Source organism: Aotus nancymaae, unplaced genomic scaffold (genome assembly GCF_030222135.1).
Source record: "Aotus nancymaae isolate 86718 unplaced genomic scaffold, 86718_ANA_hifiasm-v0.15.2.pri h1tg000019l, whole genome shotgun sequence".
Classification (NCBI taxonomy): domain Eukaryota; kingdom Metazoa; phylum Chordata; class Mammalia; order Primates; family Aotidae; genus Aotus; species Aotus nancymaae.
Genome location: NW_026988431.1, coordinates 59,948,449 through 59,969,664, shown reverse-complemented (window position 1 = coordinate 59,969,664; position 21,216 = coordinate 59,948,449). Strand labels below are relative to the sequence as shown.

At 37.7% G+C, this 21,216-nt stretch overlaps 1 protein-coding gene across 6 annotated transcripts in view; it reads left to right on the top strand.

The window, feature by feature from the left end:
* The window catches only part of MECOM (MDS1 and EVI1 complex locus), a 571,478-nt gene that overhangs the window by 268,395 nt on the left and 281,867 nt on the right, over positions 1-21,216 (top strand). For all 6 annotated transcript variants that reach the window (XM_012470952.3, XM_012470950.2, XM_012470951.2 and 3 more), the window contains exon 2: positions 8,087-8,424. In XM_012470952.3, coding sequence (XP_012326375.1) covers positions 8,087-8,424 — 338 coding nt within the window. The remainder of the gene's footprint in view (positions 1-8,086; positions 8,425-21,216) is intronic.

Here is a 21,216-nt window from a genome sequence, read left to right as displayed (position 1 = left end):
GTTTTCCCTTGGAACAGTACTCACAGAACTTGAATGTCTTTGTGTTAGCTATTTCAGATTCGGTAACCAGACACCAAATGGCTTTACTGGTACCTCAAGTATGAATTTTATAGCAATTTCTTTCCATTACCATTTGACAAAAGCTTAGTTCCATCTCTGAAGATAAAGTTTTGGAAGAGGTGAAGCCCCCCTTTTTTTAATAGCTTAGGAGCTACTATACTTATTTAGTGAAATGTCTTATTTAGTGAAACCATACTTATTTAGTGAAATGTCTGTGAAATTCCTAAGGGAATGGAAAAATCTCTTAACCAGATTTAAAAGCCACAGGACATGCAACAGTATGCCACAAGACTATGAGAAAAATAAAAGTTTGCTCATTGATTTAGTCCCTTATATTCTTTGCCATCTCCCTTGCTATCTTGCCTCCCAAGACTTCCACTCTGAGTCTTTATGACGGTGCATACATGAAATATTCTTAGGAAACACTTGGGGACAAGTTCCATAAGGTAGACGCGGAATAGCGCGGTACAAGGAAGCAGCAAATACCGAAAGTGCAAGGAAGCTCAGAAGGTCATTTAAAAAATCCCAGCGCCAAGCCACGTTGATAGATTATTTCCAAACATAATGGTCTCTAGAGACATGGGTTCTACAGATTCAGTACAGTGTCCAAAACACTCCATATAAGTCTATTTTCTTCTCGCTCCCCTCTGGAGCAGGACGTGCTGAAGACTATGTCCGTCAGCAGCCGCCCATTCTATCACTGTCTCTGTTTTCTCAGCCTGTCCTTCTGCATCCTTGCTACGTAGCCCTTCACAGCTTTTTAAAGTCAGTCTTCTGGAAATTCACTTTCCCTACTTTTACTAGTTTCCTTTCTTCATTTCGTTGGGATCTTAAATTTCATTATCTTGGGGCCATTCTCATAGAAGTCTTCGCTGGCCAGTTCGTGCCTCCTCCTTTGTTCTGTTTGTGCATCTGGCATTAGTTGGGCCCCACCCTCTTCCCCAAGCCCAGCACGTGTTTACTCGCTGTGTTGCTGGTGCAGAAGAGCTGGCTCCCGAAGTCCTCTGCTTTCTTACAAACGTGCCTCTGTAACTGCTCTGGAATTGTCCTAACAAGGGAAGAAGAGCATGTCCGGTTTTAATTTTGTGAGGAAATTGATGTCTTCCCCCTCCCTTCCCTGCCGCACTATTAGCAGGCATCAGCTCGTGGACTTGTGCTCATGTGCTCACGTCCTACCAGGAGGTCCCTGGTGGGGCTTTGAGGTTTGGCCGAGCCTGCTCTCCTCCTAGAGCCGGGCACACATCCTCCGCTCTCAGCCACGTGTAATCCTTCCTGTCTGCTTGCAAGTTGGGCACAAAGTACTGGCGCTTGGGCCCACCCTCTTCTTTAGTAGCAATTAACCTTTACTACAGAGCTTCCTTTGAAGTTTGCTCATGTTTTTATTACAAAACTGCAATGAGGAACATAATGGGGGGAAATGTCTAAATTTCTGAGTTACCTAATCTGTTCAATTCCCTGGTTGAGCTCCTCTTGGCAGTTGTTTCATGTAGTTATGATCTCAACCAGTCTGCCCGAGATCTCAAATCATGTTTCTGTCTCAGCCTATTTTTAAGATTAGGGAGCTATTACACACACACCCCCTACACACACATTGCAAATACACATGGATGTATCTATTATATGTATATGGGTGTACAGTTGAGTATAACTAACTTCTTAATAACTACAGAAATAAGTCTTACTTTATAGTCAAACTATGTGTATGTGCTCTTAATAAATATTAAACTATTTAGTTGCTGAATATTTTCTATCAATGAACTAATGTGAAGAGTAGAGAGAAAAATTATTCCTGTTACTGTCACTAATGATAATGCTGAGTGATAAGTATTATGATGGGTATTACTGGTGAAACTCAGGATTTTGAATGGCATCTGCCCAGATTTGCAGTTAAACCAGGCAGAAAGGCCAAAAGAAACAAATGGTGAGTTATATAAAACCCACAAAAAGAGAAGGCATTTAGACCAGCCTTGCAAATAAGAACCAAAGAATTATGAGTGCAATGGCATTTTTTTTCTAGTCTGCCATTCACAGACGCTCAAATAAATGAAATAATTTTTTTTCCCTGCTTTTCACTCAGCTGTAAATCATTCATTGGTAATCCAAGGTTTGTAGAAAAGCAACTATGAAACTCAGAGAAAATACAAGAGAATATTTTTTCCCCTTCGGTAGGTAAGGACTGTCTAAGAAAAATGTAGAACTCACAAAAGAAATATATACTTAGTTCCATAAAAATTAAAAAAATCAAAATACCAAACAGCAAATTATGTACTAGGAAAGTTTAAAATACAATATGCAAGGGCTAATTTTTTTGTCGTTAATAAGACAGACATAAAAGCCTAATTAAAAGTGGGCAAAAACAATGAACAATTTGCAAAAAAAGAAATATGAATGACAAATAAGAATATTTAGTTTCTGTAATCAACTGAGAGATGAATTAAGCAATAGTAGATATATAATTTTCTTCATTAAAAACAAGACATAGGCTAGGTGTGGTGGCTCACGCCTGTAATCCCAGCACTTTGGGAGGCCGAGGCAGGCAGATCACCTGAAGTCAGGAGTTTGAGAACAGCCTGGCCAACATGGTGAAACCCTGTCTCTACTAAAAATACAAAAATTAGCCAGGTGTGGTGGCAGGTGCCTGTAATCCCAGTTACTTGGGAGGTTGAGACAGGAGAATTGCTTGAACTCAGGAGGCAGAGGTTGCAGTGAGCCGAGATTGCGCCATTGCACTCCAGCCTGGGTAACAAAAGAGTGAAACTCTGTCGGGGGGGGAAAAGGCATAATAAATACCAGTATAATTGGTAGACGTGTAAATTGCTGTACACTTTCTGAAAAGCAATCTGTCAGTACCCACTAAGTTTTCTTATAGGAATCTAACCTAAGGAAATTGAAATGGATGAAAAGAAAAATTTATGTTAAGGAATGTGCATTTTCATGATATTTATGGTATCAGAAAATTAGAAGCAACATAAATAAATTCCATGGAAGTAGTTTGGTTATTGTGGATTCATGTAATGGAATATTATGGAGCAATTAAATGTAGTTTTAGAAAATAGTAAAATATACATAAGGAGTGTTCATAATAAACTGTAATCAAGTGAAAAAGCCAAAAACCAAACTATTCACACAGTATAGCTACAATTTTGATAAACAAACTTTAAAACATATCTTTAAAGATCAAAAAACAAGTTGCCTAAGAGTCAAAGGGAGGACTGGGTTTTGACAACCAGCTAGTCTCAGCTGACTTTGGATATATTGACTATCAGGTCCTACATCTGCAAATTGGAAGCTCATTCTTATCATCATTTTCTCACTGGATTGTTTTGAGCATTAAAATGAGAAATGGGGATACATCTATGGAAGTTACTATTATTGGTATTATTTCTGCAATTCTTCTCTTTGAATATTCTGATATGTTTTCAAAATGAGGGAATACTTCTCAAGTGGAAACCTATGGTGGTTATGGGAACACACATGTAAGTACATATAATTTAATCAAAGTGTGGGCCTTCCCTTGCTCTCTGAGGAAATTAGAACACTTAAAATTTGAATCGAAGAGGTTGATTTCCAAGAGCAATTTCCCAAATCATTTGTCTCAAATCCAACAATATGCTTGTCTTTCTTTCCTCACTCAGTTAATGACATGCCTTAAAGGACGCACGAAGCAAATTACAGTAGCAGACAGCTCAGCTCCAACAAGTTACAAGGGTTGTTTATCTTTATGGGACCACTGATGTAGATGGCACTTCTTACCTGATACTTCCCTATTGTAAATGTGCCCAATCTGTCAGTGTGATATCTGAGAAATGCTTTAATTAACTATAGTTATAACTGACGGAAAGGATCTACCAATTTTCCCCCAATAACAGAGATTTCATGGGGATATGATAATTGAAGTAATTTATCATTTAGATAAAATGTTTTAGCAGCTTTTTGGATAGTTCTTGAGTGATGTATATGGAGGCATTAGTCTATTTTGGTTTATGCAAATATTCAATGTGGTATGATAAACTGCATTTGCTGTTGAAAATTTCATAATGCTAGATTACATTGAAATATTGTTGCATGTTTTGATATGTAAAACTCAGCAGTTTAATATTTTCACTTTTGTCACCACAGCTTTTTTTATATTTAATTAGGATGATACTAGATTAAAAGTGGCTTGAAAACAAATCGCCTGCGCTTGCATATATATTTAGTGCTTGCATATGGATGAATAGGACCATGAGTTTTTCTTGTGGATTTGCTTGACCTATATAAGTTGTTCTTTAGGTTTAATTATACATGTTTTGTCATTGTAAGCAGAATTGCATTCAGACTTTAAATTCAAATTCTCTGTGCAGCAGCCTGGGCACACATGTGTATTTTGTCTCCACAGGAACTGAAATCTAAATGCACTCACTTAGATTATGCATTGGGAGAGTTTGTGGGTAACTCAGAGGTCATGGGATAAGCTATGCCAGTGGGAGGGCACAGATGAGTTTGTCTCGATCTTTTTTTTTTTTGGAGACAGTCTCACTCTATCGCCCAGGCTGGAGTGCAATAGCATGACCTTGGCTCACTGCAACCTCTGCCTCCCAGGTTCAAGCAATTCTCGTGCCTCAGCCTCCAGAGTGGCTGGGACTACAGGCATGTACCACCATGCCCAGCTAATTTTTTGTATTTTTAGTAGAGATGGGTTTCATCATGTTGCCCAGGCTGGTCTCAAACTCTTAAGCTCAGACAATCTGCCTGCCTTGGCCTCCCAAGGTGCTAGGATTACAGGCGTGAGCCACCACACCCAGCCCCTATTCTGTTCTAAAGATCACTTTCATGGAACTGAAAGTATGACTGATTTGACTCTTTGAGGAAGTAGGAGAAATTTAACTGACCTTTAATAGATAATTACTGGAGGAATATTGTTCTATTTATTTTGGTGCCTTTTGTTTTCCTACTGCTTACATGGACACATTTATAGAGTACACAATGTTTTTCAATTTATATTTCTCAAGAAAAACAGAATTCTAACAATGGGGGAGGAATCTCTTTGAGAATGTGTAAAATAACTTTGCATTTGCAGTAGTCAAATGTTACAGTTCTGAAGAGATGCCTTTATAGGTTTTGACCTGTACTAAGACAATTAGTGAGCTTTTAACTATCAGGTTGAAGTGCAAAATCTCCCTGAAGGACAAAATTAGATGGACTTTAATTTTTGGACCTTAAACTATGCTTCTCTGATAATCTTTCTTTGGATAATTATTAAAATTGTTTCCTTTGATGTTGGGTTTGGAGAAAAGTTGGTAATTCATCATGCTCTATTTCTATAGGTTTGAAGGTGCTTTTTAGGATCCAAAGTTTCCTGTAGTTGATAAAAAAGTATTGATTTGGATTCATAGTTTAATAAAATTGTATGTTAGAGTACTTATATATTTAACAAGTGTTCATTAAACACCTATATGCAGATCACTTAGACAATTCCTAAAAAGTGCGAGTCCTAATGTCTCCCATCATGGACCTATTTCCTAGTTGGAAATGAAACATACACAATAAACGCTAAGCAGCAATGCATGATATTTGATTGCCAAACTGAGGGATAAAACTATGTAATAATTCAAGAAAGGGGATACTAGTGTTAAATGGGATGGTGATGGGACCAGCTGGAAGTTGACCCAGGAGGGTGACTAGAAGTTTGTTGGGCAGAGGAGCAGAGAGAGGAGTGCCAGGCCGGAAGAACTGAAGAAGAAATGCTCACTGAGCTCAGAAGAGAGTCATAAGCTTACTCTAGGCTGGGGTTTCCTTCTGAGGAGTGTTGTGAATCAGATGGAAAGCAAGAATGGTTTCAAAATGATAGAGATTTTAGTCCAAGCCTAAGAGGCTTATAATTTACCTGCAAACACTGGAAGTTATTGAAGGCTGTCAAACAGGAAAATAGGTCTCCCAGGAAGGTAAACTCAGTGTTAAACAGGCTCAGTGTTGATGGATAGTGGAAAGAAGCTGAAGGTTGACACCCATTTAAAGGACTATGAAAATATTTAGGTGTGAAAATGTGGATTGAAAGAGTTGGATGAAGGTTAGAATCTTGCAAGAAGAACATACAGTATTTAGTGACTGAACAGTTTGGAAGACAAAGGAAAGAAAATGACTGTGTTATTTTAAAGCCTCAAACATAGATAATTATGGGAAAGATAGTATTCATAGTAGAAAGAAGAAAGTGAACAAGAGAATCAATTTGAGGGCAGATGATAAGGTACGAGATTTTGGACATGCTGAACTTGAACGATGATGAGCTTGTTGTTGAGAACCTGTGTCCCATCGGTATAAGGTTGGGTTCTGGAGTTCAGGTACATGCTTGGTTTAAATGGCACTATCTCACTGTTTGACCAGGAAACAAGCACCTCATTAAACAATACCTTTGCATGTACTATCACTTTACGCTTCACAAAACTTTAAGAGACAGGAGTCGTTACTTGATGGGCAATTGCTAATGAGTGTTATAGTTTGTTACAATAATGAATATGAGAAGGATTTAGGCCTGGAAGTCAGGTCTTCTACCTTCTAGACCAATAAGCTCCTCGAGGACTTTAATTCATAGAACTGCAGGGTTGGTAGGATCTTAAAGGTCGCCTAGTTTAATCGCCAACTTGATGCTGAAATGCCTCCACATCATCCTTAACTCGTGGTTATCCAGGCTATAGTAGAACGATGATGATGGAACTGGAGGTAACCCATTTACCTTCTTTTTTTGAGAGTGGTTTTCACTCTCTTGCCAGGGTAGAATGCAGTGACACAATCATAACTCATTGCAGCCTTCTAGAGCTCAAGCAATCCTCCCGCTCGGCCTCCCAAGTAGCTGGGATAACACGTGCACACCACCACACTCAGCTAATTTTTCAAATTATTAACCTTTGACTACCTCTGATTGAAGTATCTTTGTAATTTTCACCTGATTTTCTTAGTTCTTTCCTTGCAGTTCTATGAATCAAACAAACTGGGTATGACTTTCAATTTGTAATCCTAGTGGACAAGAAACGTGTATTCATTGACTTTAAGACAACTGAAATCCCCCTTGACTGGTTTTGTACAATCTCCATACATGTGTCATAGAGTTCTTAAGGTCTCACATGGTCCACTTGTTTACTCAAGTGTGGGGCTGTGCTGCTTTGGGGGTCCTTAGGCCCTCAGGGCTCAGTGCCCGGATTCCTAGCTACTCAACCCTGCTGTCCCCTCAAAGGTCTTGCCCACCTCCCCAGGTGCTGCTTCGTAAAGATGAGCAGTGCCCCATACAAAGGGTTTCTGATCTCCATTGCATCTCAGTCTGGAGGAAATTCTCTGTCTTTTTGGTGCACCTCAGGGCACCCCTCCTCTCCCTTTCACCTCCGGAAAGTTTACCTAATTTCTTTAACAATTTTAGCTTTTACAAATATCCACAGGCATCACTGGCTTCAGGTAACTTTAACTTTCTGCTCTGCATAAGTTACCAAGGCAAGGAAATACCAAGGGCTTGGTGACATGTTCAAAATTGGAAAGGAGAAACAGAGAAAGAAAACACACAAATTAATATTCCAATAAATACTTCTGCCACACACATTTAAGCCTTGTTGCACATAGCAGCCTTTGGAATCTTTGATGACTCTCCTACCATTATTCTAAGATAACATTGCATGACACAACTTTCCACTAAATTTTGGAATCCTGTCAGCTCCCAATTTGGGGTGGTTTGGGGGTTATAGTTACACACATGCTTACTTCTTGTCTGTACTTCACTCAGAACAATAATGAAGTTGCTGATTGTTTTCCAGATGGATAATGAATTGAACTAGTCCATGCAAGTATTGACAATTGAGGATTAGCTCATTTGATTTATGGATTCACCACAGATAAACCACAGAGGCCATAATCTTTAGCCTCTCCCTGGCCTGTGAATAATGAAGATTTTAATGAAGGCACCTATTTAGCCTTCAAAGAACAACTTAATAAGGTGGCTACCCATGTGGAATTTTGTCTCTTTAATATCAAAGGAATTCATGAAATTCTTATTTATTCACAGATAATGAGTGTGTATATGCCATCTACCCTGAAATACCTTTGGAAGAAATGCCAGATGCAGATGGAGTAGCCAGCACTCCCTCCCTCAATATTCAAGAGCCATGCTCACCTGCCACATCCAGTGAAGCCTTCACTCCAAAGGAGGGCTCTCCTTACAAAGCCCCCATCTACATCCCTGATGATATCCCAATTCCTGCTGAGTTTGAACTTCGAGAGTCAAATATGCCTGGAGCAGGACTAGGAATATGGACCAAAAGGAAGATCGAAGTAGGTGAAAAGTTTGGGCCTTATGTGGGAGAGCAGAGGTCAAACCTGAAAGATCCTAGTTATGGATGGGAGGTAAGAACGTATTTTGAGTTAACACATTTATATATTGCAGCTGTATAAGAAGAGATTAATTGTTTAAGCAGCCATAAAATAAGCAAATTCTATTTGTTACAATATGTTTTCAATAGGGTCTTTAAGAATAAACTTCCTTTACAATCTCAATTCTTAATGGAAACAATGTATTGATTAAAGGTATTGCGTGATAGGAGGGAACCCAACCTAATATTTGGTCAAAGAATAGTATTGACTTGAAAAAATACTAAAGGAAGAAGGTATGATTTTATAGTTAATGCTTGGAAGCGTTGGCTGTGACCATATGGAGCATGTGGGATTAGCAAACAGACATAATCATATGACACGTTTATTGCATTTTATCTTTTTTTGGGGGTGGGAGTTGGAGGATTGGAGGAAAACATTTGTTTTTTCTATTTTGTGGCTATGAGTTAAATTGGTTTTATTTTCATTTTGTGCTATGTTCTTCTAATATATTTTGCCTCTCTTTTGATGACCCTGCTTTAATTATACATGCTTCTAGAATGTCAGCACTGTATTCATCACTGAATTATGTTATGGTTCTTTATATTCAAATGATTTAATGAGTAATTTGTGCATTAAAACAGTGGCACAAAATGGTTATGAAATTAGTCACTCATTTCAGCCACATTTTTCAGAAAATCCATTTGGCAATGTCTAGTAATTAGAAGTTATAGTCTGATTAAAAAATCTAAATTAATCTTATTTCAAGAAAGACAGGTAACTATCTTAACGCTTCTGAGTGTAAGTTTTATACAGATTCAGTAGATATGTACACTTTCCATTTATTTCTGTAACTTGAAAATTTTTGTGCTTGAATCATAGTTTCTGAAAATCTTGTCTCTATCTGAAAAACTTGTAGACAGTTTCTGCAGGGGTAAAATATTTTTTGGAGATGTGATTGACCTTTGGTTTCATAGCATTTCAGTAGACAGAAATCAGATAAACTAGATTTATTTTGATATGTTCCCTTAATATTTATGATCATTAATAGAATATCTGGCTAGCTTTTAAATAGAAATGAATATTCAGTGCCTTCAGGACTTAATTTCAACTTTTTGTCCTCTTGCTTTATAAGTATGCTCCTGTGAAATCTGTTCAAAATGCTATAATAAAAGCAATTCTTGTTCAAATTCTGAAATGCAAAAAGTTAGGATCTGGCTTTGACATGATTCAAGTGAGAAATCCTACCTTAGTTTCGTTCCTAACTGTAGCCCCAGTAAAGCTGAGGTTTAGCTGCATTGCCTTTAGACACGTGTACTGATAAGAGAGCTTTAAAAAATCACTGTAGCATTAACTGATATGTGAGTTGAATACATTTTAAACCAAATGCGTACAAACTTTACGTCATTATTGTTCACCTTAAAATAATGGCTATAAACATTCTAATAATAAGTAACTCATTAAACTTTTATTACAAAATCTCGAGAGTTGAACAAGTGCAGTACTCATCAAGATTATCCAGAAGGCTTGGAATAAACCACAGCTTAATAATGAAATCATTTTGCAATTACAGGCTCGGTAAATGCAGGACTGTGCCTCTTTAAACATAATACCTATGGATTGGGGGATGAACCTAAGGAAAATTCTGCATTTGGAGGAAATTTAAAAATAATTATTTTTTTCTCCTTGGAGTAAAATGTCTTCAACATATACACTGGCAAATATTTACGTTGAGAAATGTAAAATGATTCTTTTCATTATTTCAAAACTGAGTTGTTTTTATTGCTTGAAATTCAAGACACCTTTATAAAATAGTTCCTGACTTTTTGGCTGAAGATCACGTATTCCCTTTCTCCTCTTTCTCCTTCAAGAATTCAGTTGATGGCCAATTCAGTAGTTTTTTCCCATCATTTTAATGATTACCCTTCCTTTTGAGAATATGGCTGGTCTGCTTTTTAGGTATTATGAACAAAACCAAAGAAATGAGTTTTTGTAATTTTGGCCAACTTGTTTTCCACAGAGGAGCAGTTGAGTTCTTGATTCTTCCTAGCCTTTTTCTTTTCTTTTCTTTTCTTTCCCAAGTCTTACCTAGTTAATACAAAATTCAGTCATGATTAGCAAAGGCACTTTCTCAATGGCATCTCACCACACCCCTGCAGATTGACTTTTAATTGTCCCCATGTCATCTTTTCTCAACTCTAGCTGGTTTTCTATTTGGTTAGAGATAATTGTGATTAACTAGTGTGACCTCTCCTTTTGATATGCCTTCATTTTTGAAAAAAAAAAAAAAAAAACCTCTTAGGCATCTTTCCAAATAAATACACACAGAGAAAATCCATGTTCAGCCAACAATTATTGAGGGACTATTGTGCATCAGATTTTGCACTAAATGTTCCCCCAACAGACACTCAGCCTATCATAACTGAACAAATGATTGCTGTCTCTAGTAGGACCCTTGCTCTTTTCTTCCTGCAAAGCTCCCCTTCTTGTATATTTCCTGTTGTAATAAATTCCATTGCCATCTATCCAGTTGTTCAAGCCAAAAAAATGTGTCATCTTGACACATCTCTCTCCCATATCAACCATTCAACCATGTCTAATTTATGGTTTCCATATTTTCCATATTCTATTAAGCCCCCATTTTTTTGTCTTGTTTTGTTTTCTTTGAGATGGAGTCTCGCTGTGTCGTCCAGGCTGGAGTGCAGTGGTGCAATCTCAGCTCACTGCAACGTGGGTACCTCCCAGATTCAAGCAATTCTCCTGCCTCAGCCTCCCAAGTAGTTGAGACTACAGGCGTGTGCCGCCATGCCCAGCTAATTTTTTGTATTTTTAGTAGAGACAGGGTTTCACCCTGTTGGCCAGGATGGTCTCCATCTTCTGACCTCATGATCCACCCACCTTGGTCTCCCAAAGTGCTAGGATTACAGGCGTGAGCCACCGCACCCAGCCAAGCCCCCAATCTTTATATATGCTCTCTTTCTTTCTCTCTTTCTTTCTTTCCCTCTCTCCCTTCCTCCCTCCCTCCCTTCCTTCCTTCCTTCCTTCCTTCCTCTCTCTTTCTTTTTTTTTTTTTCTTATAGTTTAAGTTCTAGGATACATGTGCAGAACATGTAGGTTTGTTACATAGGTATATACATGCCATGGTGGTTTGCTGCACCCATCAACCCATCATCTACATTAGGTATTTCTCCTAATGCTGTCCCTCCGTCAGCCACCCACCCCCAGACAGGTGCCAGTGTATAAAGTTCCCCTCCATGTGTCCATGTGTTCTCATTATTCAACTCCCACTTATGAGTGAGAACATGTGGTGTTTTGTTTTCTGTTCCTGTGTTAGTTTGCTGAGAATGATGATACCAGCTTCATCCATGGCCTTGCAAAGGACGTGATATCCTTTTTTATGGATGCATAGTATTCCATGATGTATATGTGCCACATTTTCTTTATCTGGTCTATCATTGATGGGCATTTGGGTTGGTTCCAAGTCTTTGGTATTGTGAATATTGTGCTGCAATAAGCATATATGTGCATGTGTCTTTATAGTAGAGTGATTTATAATCCTTTGGGTATATGCCCAGTAATGGGCTTGCTGGGTCAAATGTTATTTCTGGTTCTAGGTCCTTGAGGAATCACCACACTGTCTTCCACAATGGTTGAACTAATTTACAGTCCCACCAGTAGTGTAAAAGCGTTCCTGTTTCTCCACATCCTCTCCAGCATCTGTTGTTTCCTGACTTTTTAATGATTGTATTCTAACTGGCATGAGATGGCATCTCATTGTGGTTTAGATTTGCATTTTCATGATATTAATTCTTCCTATCCATGAGCATGAAATATTTTTCCATTTGTTTATGTCCTCTCTTATTTCTTCCAGTGGTGTTTGTAGCTCTTTTTGAAAAGGTCCTTCACATCCCTTATAAATTGTATTCCTAGATATTTTATTCTCTTTGTAGCAATTGTGAATGGGAGTTTACTGATGATTTGGTTCTCTCTTTGTCTATTATTGGTGTATAGGAATGCTTGTGATTTTTGCACATTGATTTTGTATCCTGAGAATTTGCTGAAGTTACTTATCAGCTTAAGGAGACTTTGGGCTGAGACAATGGGGTTTTCTAAACATACAATCATGTCATCTGCAAACAGAGACCATTTGACTTCCTCTTTTCCTATTTGAATGCACTTTATTTCTTCTCTTGATTGATTGCCCTGGTGAGAACTTCCAGTACTATGTTGAATAGGAGTGATGAGAGATGGCATCCTTGTCTTGCACCAGTTTTCAAAGGGAATGCTTCCAGCTTTTGCCCATTCAGCATGATATTGGCTGTGAGTCTGTCATAAACAGCTCTTATTATTTTGAGATACAGTCCACTGGTCATTACATAAATGCAAATCTGGTCTCAAACTCCTTTCCTCAAGTGATCCTCCTATCTTGGCTTCCCAACGTGCTGGGATGACAAGTGTGAGCCACCATGCCCAGCCCCATGTTCTTTCTAATTACAATTTAGTACTACCTAAAGTTTGTCCCACCAAGAAAGATTGATCCACTTACTAAACATGAGGGTTTTCTTATGTTTTCTTCTAAAGATGGCCATTATGTGACAACATGGGAACTGCACACAGAGCAGTGGAAAGCAGGCTTCTGGCGTGAACTTCCTGGGCTGAAAACACTGAAACATTGTGTAGCATCCAGATTATTTGTCTAGCTTCTCTATCAAGGCAAGAGTTCTTGAGAGCTTGAGAGCTTGCAAAGCTATATTCTCCTAGTGCAATGTCTTGATTGTGTTTTATACATTTTTTTTTATCCCTGTGACACTATTCTGAAAATAGAGCCATTAACTGAAATAAGCAGACTGTATTAGTCAGCTTGGGCTGCCATAATAAAATACTATATACTGGGTGGCTTAAGCAATAGAACTTTATATTCACACAATTCTGAAGGCTAGAAGCTCAAGATCAAGGTTCCAGCTGCTTTGGTTTCTGGTGAGGGCTCTCCTCTAGGCTTGCAGACAGCTGTCTTCTCATTGCATACTCATATAGCCTTTCTTTGGTGTTCATATGCAGAGAGAGGGTTGAGGCGGGCGGAGGGAGGGAGAGAGAGAGAGAGAACAAGCTCTCTTGTATCTCTCATTATTAATATAAGGGCACTAATCCTATTGGATTAGGGACCCACTCTTGTGACCTTATTTAACCTTAATTACATCTTAATGGCCTTATCTCCAAATGTAGTTCTAGTGGGGGTTAGGGCTTCAACATTGTCAGTTTTAGGAGGACACACACATTCAGTCTATAACACATACATTCAACAAATAATTGTTCAATAAATTAATGAATGAATGATTGGATAAATGAAAGAATGAATGGATGAATATAGGATTAAGCAACTCTGAAAGAGGAGGCAAGGAATAAGAGCTGAAGTAGTCCATGGAAAAATCTAGAATCTGAAATTTAGACGTGTAATCCAGTCTTGCCTCTGTCATTAACTGTATGATTCTAGGGAAACTACTCAAATTGATTGGTCCCTTCTTTTATTTGGTCAATGGATCAATAATAACTGCCTCATGATACCCCATTTTCCATGATATGATTATCATGCATTCTGTGCCTCTATCAAAATGACACATGAATATTTATGCCTACTATGTATCTACAAAGATAAAAAATAAAAACTTAAGAAAAACGGTGCCACATCATTAGTTGTTATATAATCAGAATTGAGTAGAGAAATATGGTAGTCTCTTCAAAGAAAGTAAAAGAGAAAGATCAAAGGTAACATTGTAAGTAGGGGCTATCTTTCTGAACTTTATTTAAGTAATTAAAAAAATTTGATGTATTTCCCAAGTAAGGTACTTTGGAAAATTCTTTGTTTATATGTTAGAGAAATAGGATGCTTTTGAAAATAAAATTTACATATCAAAATATATGGTTTGGTAAACACACACTATAGATACCAGAAGCATCACTTGTGTGATTTTCTCTGAAGCCAGTATTTATCCAACAAAGAGAAACTTTAAAAATAATATTAGAGTTTGGCAGCAATTGCTCCCTCACAATGCATGTGACTTCTCTCCAACAAAAAGACCTTTAAAGACTTGGAGCGTGCTTGTCTAAAGGACTTGAAAATAATTAGTGATAGAAAGCTTTTTCTCAGGTTGTGAACTTTAGAATTACTGATTCAGGATTACTGAGTGGAAAATAATTTTTTAAAATTCTGTTGGTTCAAAACAAGGTTTTTCTCACGTTTCCTTCTAGAGGTGGCCACAGTGTAATATCATGGTAACTGCATGCGGAGCAGTGAGAAGCAGGCTTCTTCTGGAGTGAGGCTTCCTGGGCTCAGATCCTCCTCAGCGCTCCCGTGGGCTTGAGTGATTTGGAAAATTTTACTTCATTATCTGCCCCCCATTTGTTTACATTTCACGTAGGAACAATAATTGTATCCAACCAATTAGAGTCGTTGTAAGGGTAGAATGTGACATTGTGTGTTAGGAGCTCAGCACAGTGGTGGTAGAAGAACCCAATAAATGTTAACAAGACAACAGCAGCAGCAACTTGGCTAAAATGCAGATCTCGCATGGGGTTATTAGATAGGGAAAATGCCAATTATTACCTTTTATTGGTTGATTTTCTTAAATCATTGCTCTTTCTCCAATTTCTTGTTTCCTCGAAATTTGGTTATCTCTGGATGGTCTAATTATTTGACTCTGGGTTTGTTTGAAATGGAAGCACTGACTCTTTCTTAACTAACAATGAAAATGAGGATTCAGGAGAGATCACAAACTTCTTTTTACACCAAAGAACAATTTCGGTAGCTTAGTTTTTAATAGTTTGAGATAGGCCATTGAAAAAAGGAAGACGTTTTACTTCTTTCAAATATTGCCGTGTAGCACATTTTCTTTGCCTATCTTTGTTATCATTGCCCATTACAAAACTCTGCAAGTAAAACTCAGCCGACAGTGCACCGATCACATGCCAGACCCAGCACTGTGCTCATTTCACCCAGAATTGCTCCACATTAGTTTAATCAGCTAAAATACCAGCTGTGAACTTAGCTTTTCTTCTTCCAAACATATATACACGTACACATAGAAAATAATGACAGGAGTAGAGAGTGAATCTCTCTTACGTTATGTTAAATAGGTAGAAAGAAATGGTGGAAAGAGATTATACTGGAGTCAGAAATTCATTAAATAATTTTGAAGCAATGCTTGGGCAATACATTATGTTCCAATAATGTAATCCTAAAATGTGATATTACAATGAAGATGTGCTTCCTAGTATATTTTAAAAAGAAATAGTTCTCACACTTCTAAGTTTGATTTTGGATTCTACAGTGACACCTTACATATTAAAACAGGCAATCTATGTTAACTAAGACATGAATAGTCATTAAAATGACACAAACAACGACATTGCACTTTAAAGATACCTAACAACTATGGTCAGAGTCAGGAGGCTGACAAATAATGTGTGCTTGGTAATGAAGAAGAATGAAATTATTTGACATTTTAGAGATATTTGACAGATTTTTTATGTTTGTTTTATTTTATTTTTTGGCTTCATTGAGGTGTAACTGGAAAATAATAATTGTATACATTCAAGGTGGACGATGTGATGTTTTGATATACATATACATTGTAAAATAATTACCACAATCAAGCTAATTAAGATATCCATTACCTCATGTAGTTACCTTAGTTCCTTTGTGTGTGTGTGTAGTGAAATACTTAAGATCTACTACTCCCTTAGCAAATTTCATGTATACAATACATTATTATTAACTATAATCACAATGCTGTACATCAGATCTCCAGAATTTATTCATCTTACAAGTGCCAGTTTGTACCCTTTAACCAGCACCTCCCATTCCCCTACCTCCTAGTCCTTGGGAACAGCCATTCTCCTCTGTTTCTGTCAGGTTTTACTTTAGATTCCACATATAAGTGCAATCATGCAGTGTTTGCTTTCTGTGTTTGGCTTATTTCCCTTAGCATAGTATCCTCCAGGTTAGTTCACATTGTCCCAAATGGCAGGATTTTCTTCTCTTAAAAGGCCAAATAGTATTCCATTGTGTGTATACCACATTTAAAATCATCCATCCATCACACTCAGGTTGTTTCTGCATTTGGCTATTGCTGATAATGTTGCAATCAATGACCATGTGAGTGCAGATGTCTCTTTGAGACAGTGATTTTATTTACTTTGGAAATATACACAGAAGTGTGATTGCTGGATCATAAGGTAGTTGTATTTTTAATTATTTGAGAACTCTCTATGCTGTATTCCCTAATGGCTATGCCAGTTTAAATTCCTACCAACAGCGTACAAACAGCCCCTTTTCTCCACATCTTTGCCAATACTTGTTATTTTTCGACTGTTTGAAAACAGTCATTGTAACAGGTGAGAGGTGATATCTCATTGTGGTTTTTTGAATTTGCATTTCCATGATGATTAGTGATATTTGGCACCATTTCATATACTTGTTGTCTATTGTATGTCTTCTTTGAAAAAACATTTATTCAGGTCCTTTGCCCATTTTTAAATTGAGTTATTATGAATGTTTTTTGCTATTGAGTTGTATGAGTTCCTTATATATTTTTGGAAATTGGTCCCTTACCAGTTATATGGTTTGCAAATATTTTCTCCCACTCCATAGGTTTTCTTTTTCTTTTGTTGATTGTTTCCTTTGCTTTGCAGAAACTTTTTAGTTAGATGTAGTCCCACTTGTTTATTTTTGCTTTTGTTGCCTGTGCTTTTGGGGTCATATTTAAAAAATATTATTGCCAAGGCCAATGTCATGGGGTCTTTCTCCTGTATTTTTCTCTATAAGTTTTATGGTTTCAGGTTGTACGTTTACATCTTTAGTCCATTTTGAGTTGATTTTTTTGTATGTTGTATGATAAGGATCCAGTTTCAGTTTTTGGAGTTAGATATCCAGTTTTCTTAGCACCATTTATTGAAGAGACTATCTTTTCCCCATTGTGTGCTGTTGGCACCTTTCTTGAAGATTAGTTGGTTGTCTATGTGTGGGTGTATCTCTCAGCTTTCTTTTCTGTTCCATTGGTCTATGTGTATGTTTTTATGCCAGTTGTACTAGATATCTTTGAATAACAGTATTTCTCCCCTGGGTCTCTTTAGCTCTGCTTGGGCACAAAATGAATTTTGACTGGTTTGGCATTGATTTCAGGGAAAACATTTAGTTTATTTACAAGAAAGCAAGTGCGCTTGACAAATTGCATCCTCTTAGAGCTAGATAGCTAAGAGGTAAAGACCTTTGTCTTACTAATTTTAAAATGAGTTAATTCCTAAAGAGAACAAACAGTACCAGTTATCCAAAGGGTTGTCTTTGATGTGTAGTTAAGAAAGAGAAATGTAATACAATAATAAATGTGTATTACTATAAAAGCCTACATTATGAAGTATTTATTAAGTTTTTGCAGTATTGTTTTTAAAATAGTAAATATAGTGTGGATATTCAATTTTAGCTTATGAGGAATTAAAAACAGATAAAATGTCAAGAGAAGTGAGGATTAATTAATGGGACCCCCAAGTTTGATTGTCATTTGTGCCCAAGGAAATATTATAGATTCGCTTAGAATATAATGAAATCAAAAAAGAGGGCTGAGTGAAGTGGCTCATGCCCGTAATTCCAGCACTTTGGGTGGCTGAGGTGGGAGAATCAATTGACCCCAAGAGTTTGAGACCAGCCTGGGCAACATAGTGAGACCCCATCTTTTAAAAAAACATTATAGAAATTAGCCTGCATAGTGGCACATACATGTAGCCCCAGTTACTTGGGAAACCAAGGCAGGAAGATTGCTTGAACCCAGGAGGTCAAGGATGCAGTGACCTATATTCATACTACTGCATTCCATTCTGGGCAACAGAGCAAGACCCTGTCTCAAAAAAAAAAAAAAAAAAAAAAGGCTGCAATCTAGTTTATAGACGTTTCTCCTCCAGAAGCACCATGGACTATCTCTGGTTTTGACCTGGGCCCAGGAGGGACCTTGTTTCTTATGGAAAGGTCAGCTGTCCCTTTCCTCCATTCACATGTGCTCTGTCAGTACCATGAGGCTTGCTCGCCTTATTCTTTCTTCTATGAAAGGTGTCAAAGAAGTCCAGCATGTCTACTCCTCTTATTGCTGTTTGAACAACCTCTAGAACTTCCAAAGTGTAGCTGGTGATGTCGGCAAGTCTGAGACCCAAATTTAAGAAAGATTCCTCAAGTATGAGGAATCTTCTGCTTTGCTCTGTCTGCCTTGGTGATCAACCAGAATGTGACTATGAATCAATGATTTTTCAAAGGAATGTTGGGTGATTTTCTTCCAGTTAGGAAACTTCATATAAATTATCACGAAATAAACCCAAATGAAGTTTCTTTCTTATTATTAACCCCCATACTTTCATGATTATTGCTTCCCTCTCTAGCCGGTGAGTCAATAGCAAAACTTACAATAAAATATTCAGCAAAGAGCATCTTTTAATAGTTTTGACAGTTAGCTCTAGGATTTGGCAATTCCAGGGACAGAGATTCTTTATAATGCTTCAGTATTCTAGAATATTTGATTGAGATCACTGCACCAGAATATTCTATTCTCTATGCCTTTTCCTTGAGGATAAATTAAGAAGCAGTGAGAAGTAACAGGAAATAACCAATTCAAATCTATCTTAGGGTAGGCGTTGGTTCAGCTTCTTTGCTCCCTAGTTTATTCATCAAATGAAGGTAGCAGCATGAAGAGAAATTGTTCCAATAATGATAAGTAGGTGGTGTGAAGAAATGGGGACTGGGAGGGAAACTGTACACTATTCCATCTGAATGATAGATAAAAATCTTTATTACTGTAGCATCTTAACATCTCAAAGTTTATTTACATTGATAGAATCATATAATCATTTTGATAAAATACTTCTTCTTATACATAATTCTGTCCAAGGTAGTGATTTTTAAAATGAATTACTATTTCAGCTATAGTCAAATTCAGTAAATAAATACTATCCTCACTTTTGCCCTAAAACCTGTTTTGGTCTTTCTTGATGTAATCGAAACTGAAGGTTGGTAAAATATCGAGCGCTTTTTAAGATTATTTTTGGCATATTCATTAGTAGAATTGTCACGCTAAAAAAATCACAAACAGCAAGAATTGGTCAACTCTCATTAGGACAAAGAATAATATAAAAAGATGTGTGAAAATGGACACCAAAAGCTGCCTCTTTAAAGTTGATGTTCATAAAGCATGTTCATAAAGAAATTTGACAGTACCTTTGTTTAAAAAAGATATTTGCTTGTACTGATGGACGATAAAGCAAACGTTACATAGAAACAGCTTATCTCACAGAGGTGCTCCACAGTGTAGTGTGAGCTGGGTCCACACGACCTAAGGAGATCTCAGAGATAGCTTCTCAGAGGGAAATACATGCCCAGGAACAAGGCAAGCAGCTTCAAGAACAATTACAAGCCAGTTGTATTAGTGTTGGTCATGCCACCCACTGCCAATAGACTACTTGCAGATCCAGCCCCATCACATGTTGAGCATTTATTCCACCAGCTTTCAGATCAGACTTGTATTCCAGGAGTAGAGTGCTGCTGAAGACACGGAAAATAGTTTTTGTACTTCTTGACCATAGAAATTCAGCCATAGAATGTCACCTGATACAGAAACAATGTGTCCACAACCCACACAGGCAAATACACAAGCTTTCTTGCTTTTAAATATTAATCATTTTGGAATCTAAATCTTTGATGCCTGCTGCTTTCTTTAGGTAAGCATATAAATCTGGGTGCCTTATAGTTACACCTGGGCAGTAACCACAAAAAATTTGTTTAAAGCCCAGCAACTTCTGCCCCCCCTACACACACACACACACACACACACACACACAGACACAAAACAGTTAAAAAACAAATCACATCTTTTCCAGAAACACCACAGGGGAATTCCATGTATAATGTTATGCAAAGCTTAAATCTCTCTCCCTGTATGTTTCTGCAGTTCACTTTCTTAGTCTTTCAGTATCTCACGCACCCAGCAGGTGCTGCTTTCAGACTCTCTCCTCTCAGGATTCTCACTCTTCTCATAATCCAGCACTCTGCCTATTTCTTCAGTCATACAGATACATTTATTCAATAAAGTCTTTTTCTATTCTCTGGATTACCTAGCTTCTGGATTTGGCTAATAAAGGAGGACCTAAGAGTTGATTCGGGAAGACTCCTTCCTCCTGTGGGCACAGTGGGCAGAGGATGATGATTAAGTTAACCTCTGCTCTGAAATATCTTTTGTTCTTGCCATGCCTATACTTAGGGCTTTCCTTATTCATAGAAGATGTGTGTGCATATACTTTCCATGGCTATTGGCCAGTCAGCTCATGTCACAGACCCCTGGGAGGTGGACGCTTTGGGCTTCCTACCAACTGGCTGACAGTGTTATTTTCCTCTGACACTGCAGCTGACCTCACAGGCTTCCCAGGTGTGCATGGCATGGTAGTGAAACGTTGACTGGTTGGCAGCCACAGGTGTGCATGATTTGTTTTTTCTTTTTTGATTGTTTAGATTCTTGTGGTAGGAATTCAGCAGGTGTATGATGCCAGCATAGAATCTCCACCCTGGCACAGAGGCCAGCTGCCCTCAAAAAAAAAAGGTATTTCTTGTTGGTCTCACAATACTACTGGCCTGAATCCCGTTTTCCTGGAAGCCTCACCCAAGGGCAAGACTCTGACTAACCAATGAATTAGGATAAACTCATTGCAGATGAGCATGAAGCATTTTTTTCAGATGAGTATGAGTCTCCTTATGTGAACGTGCTGTATAGGTAGGAGCAGGTTACCTGGCTTTGATTTCAA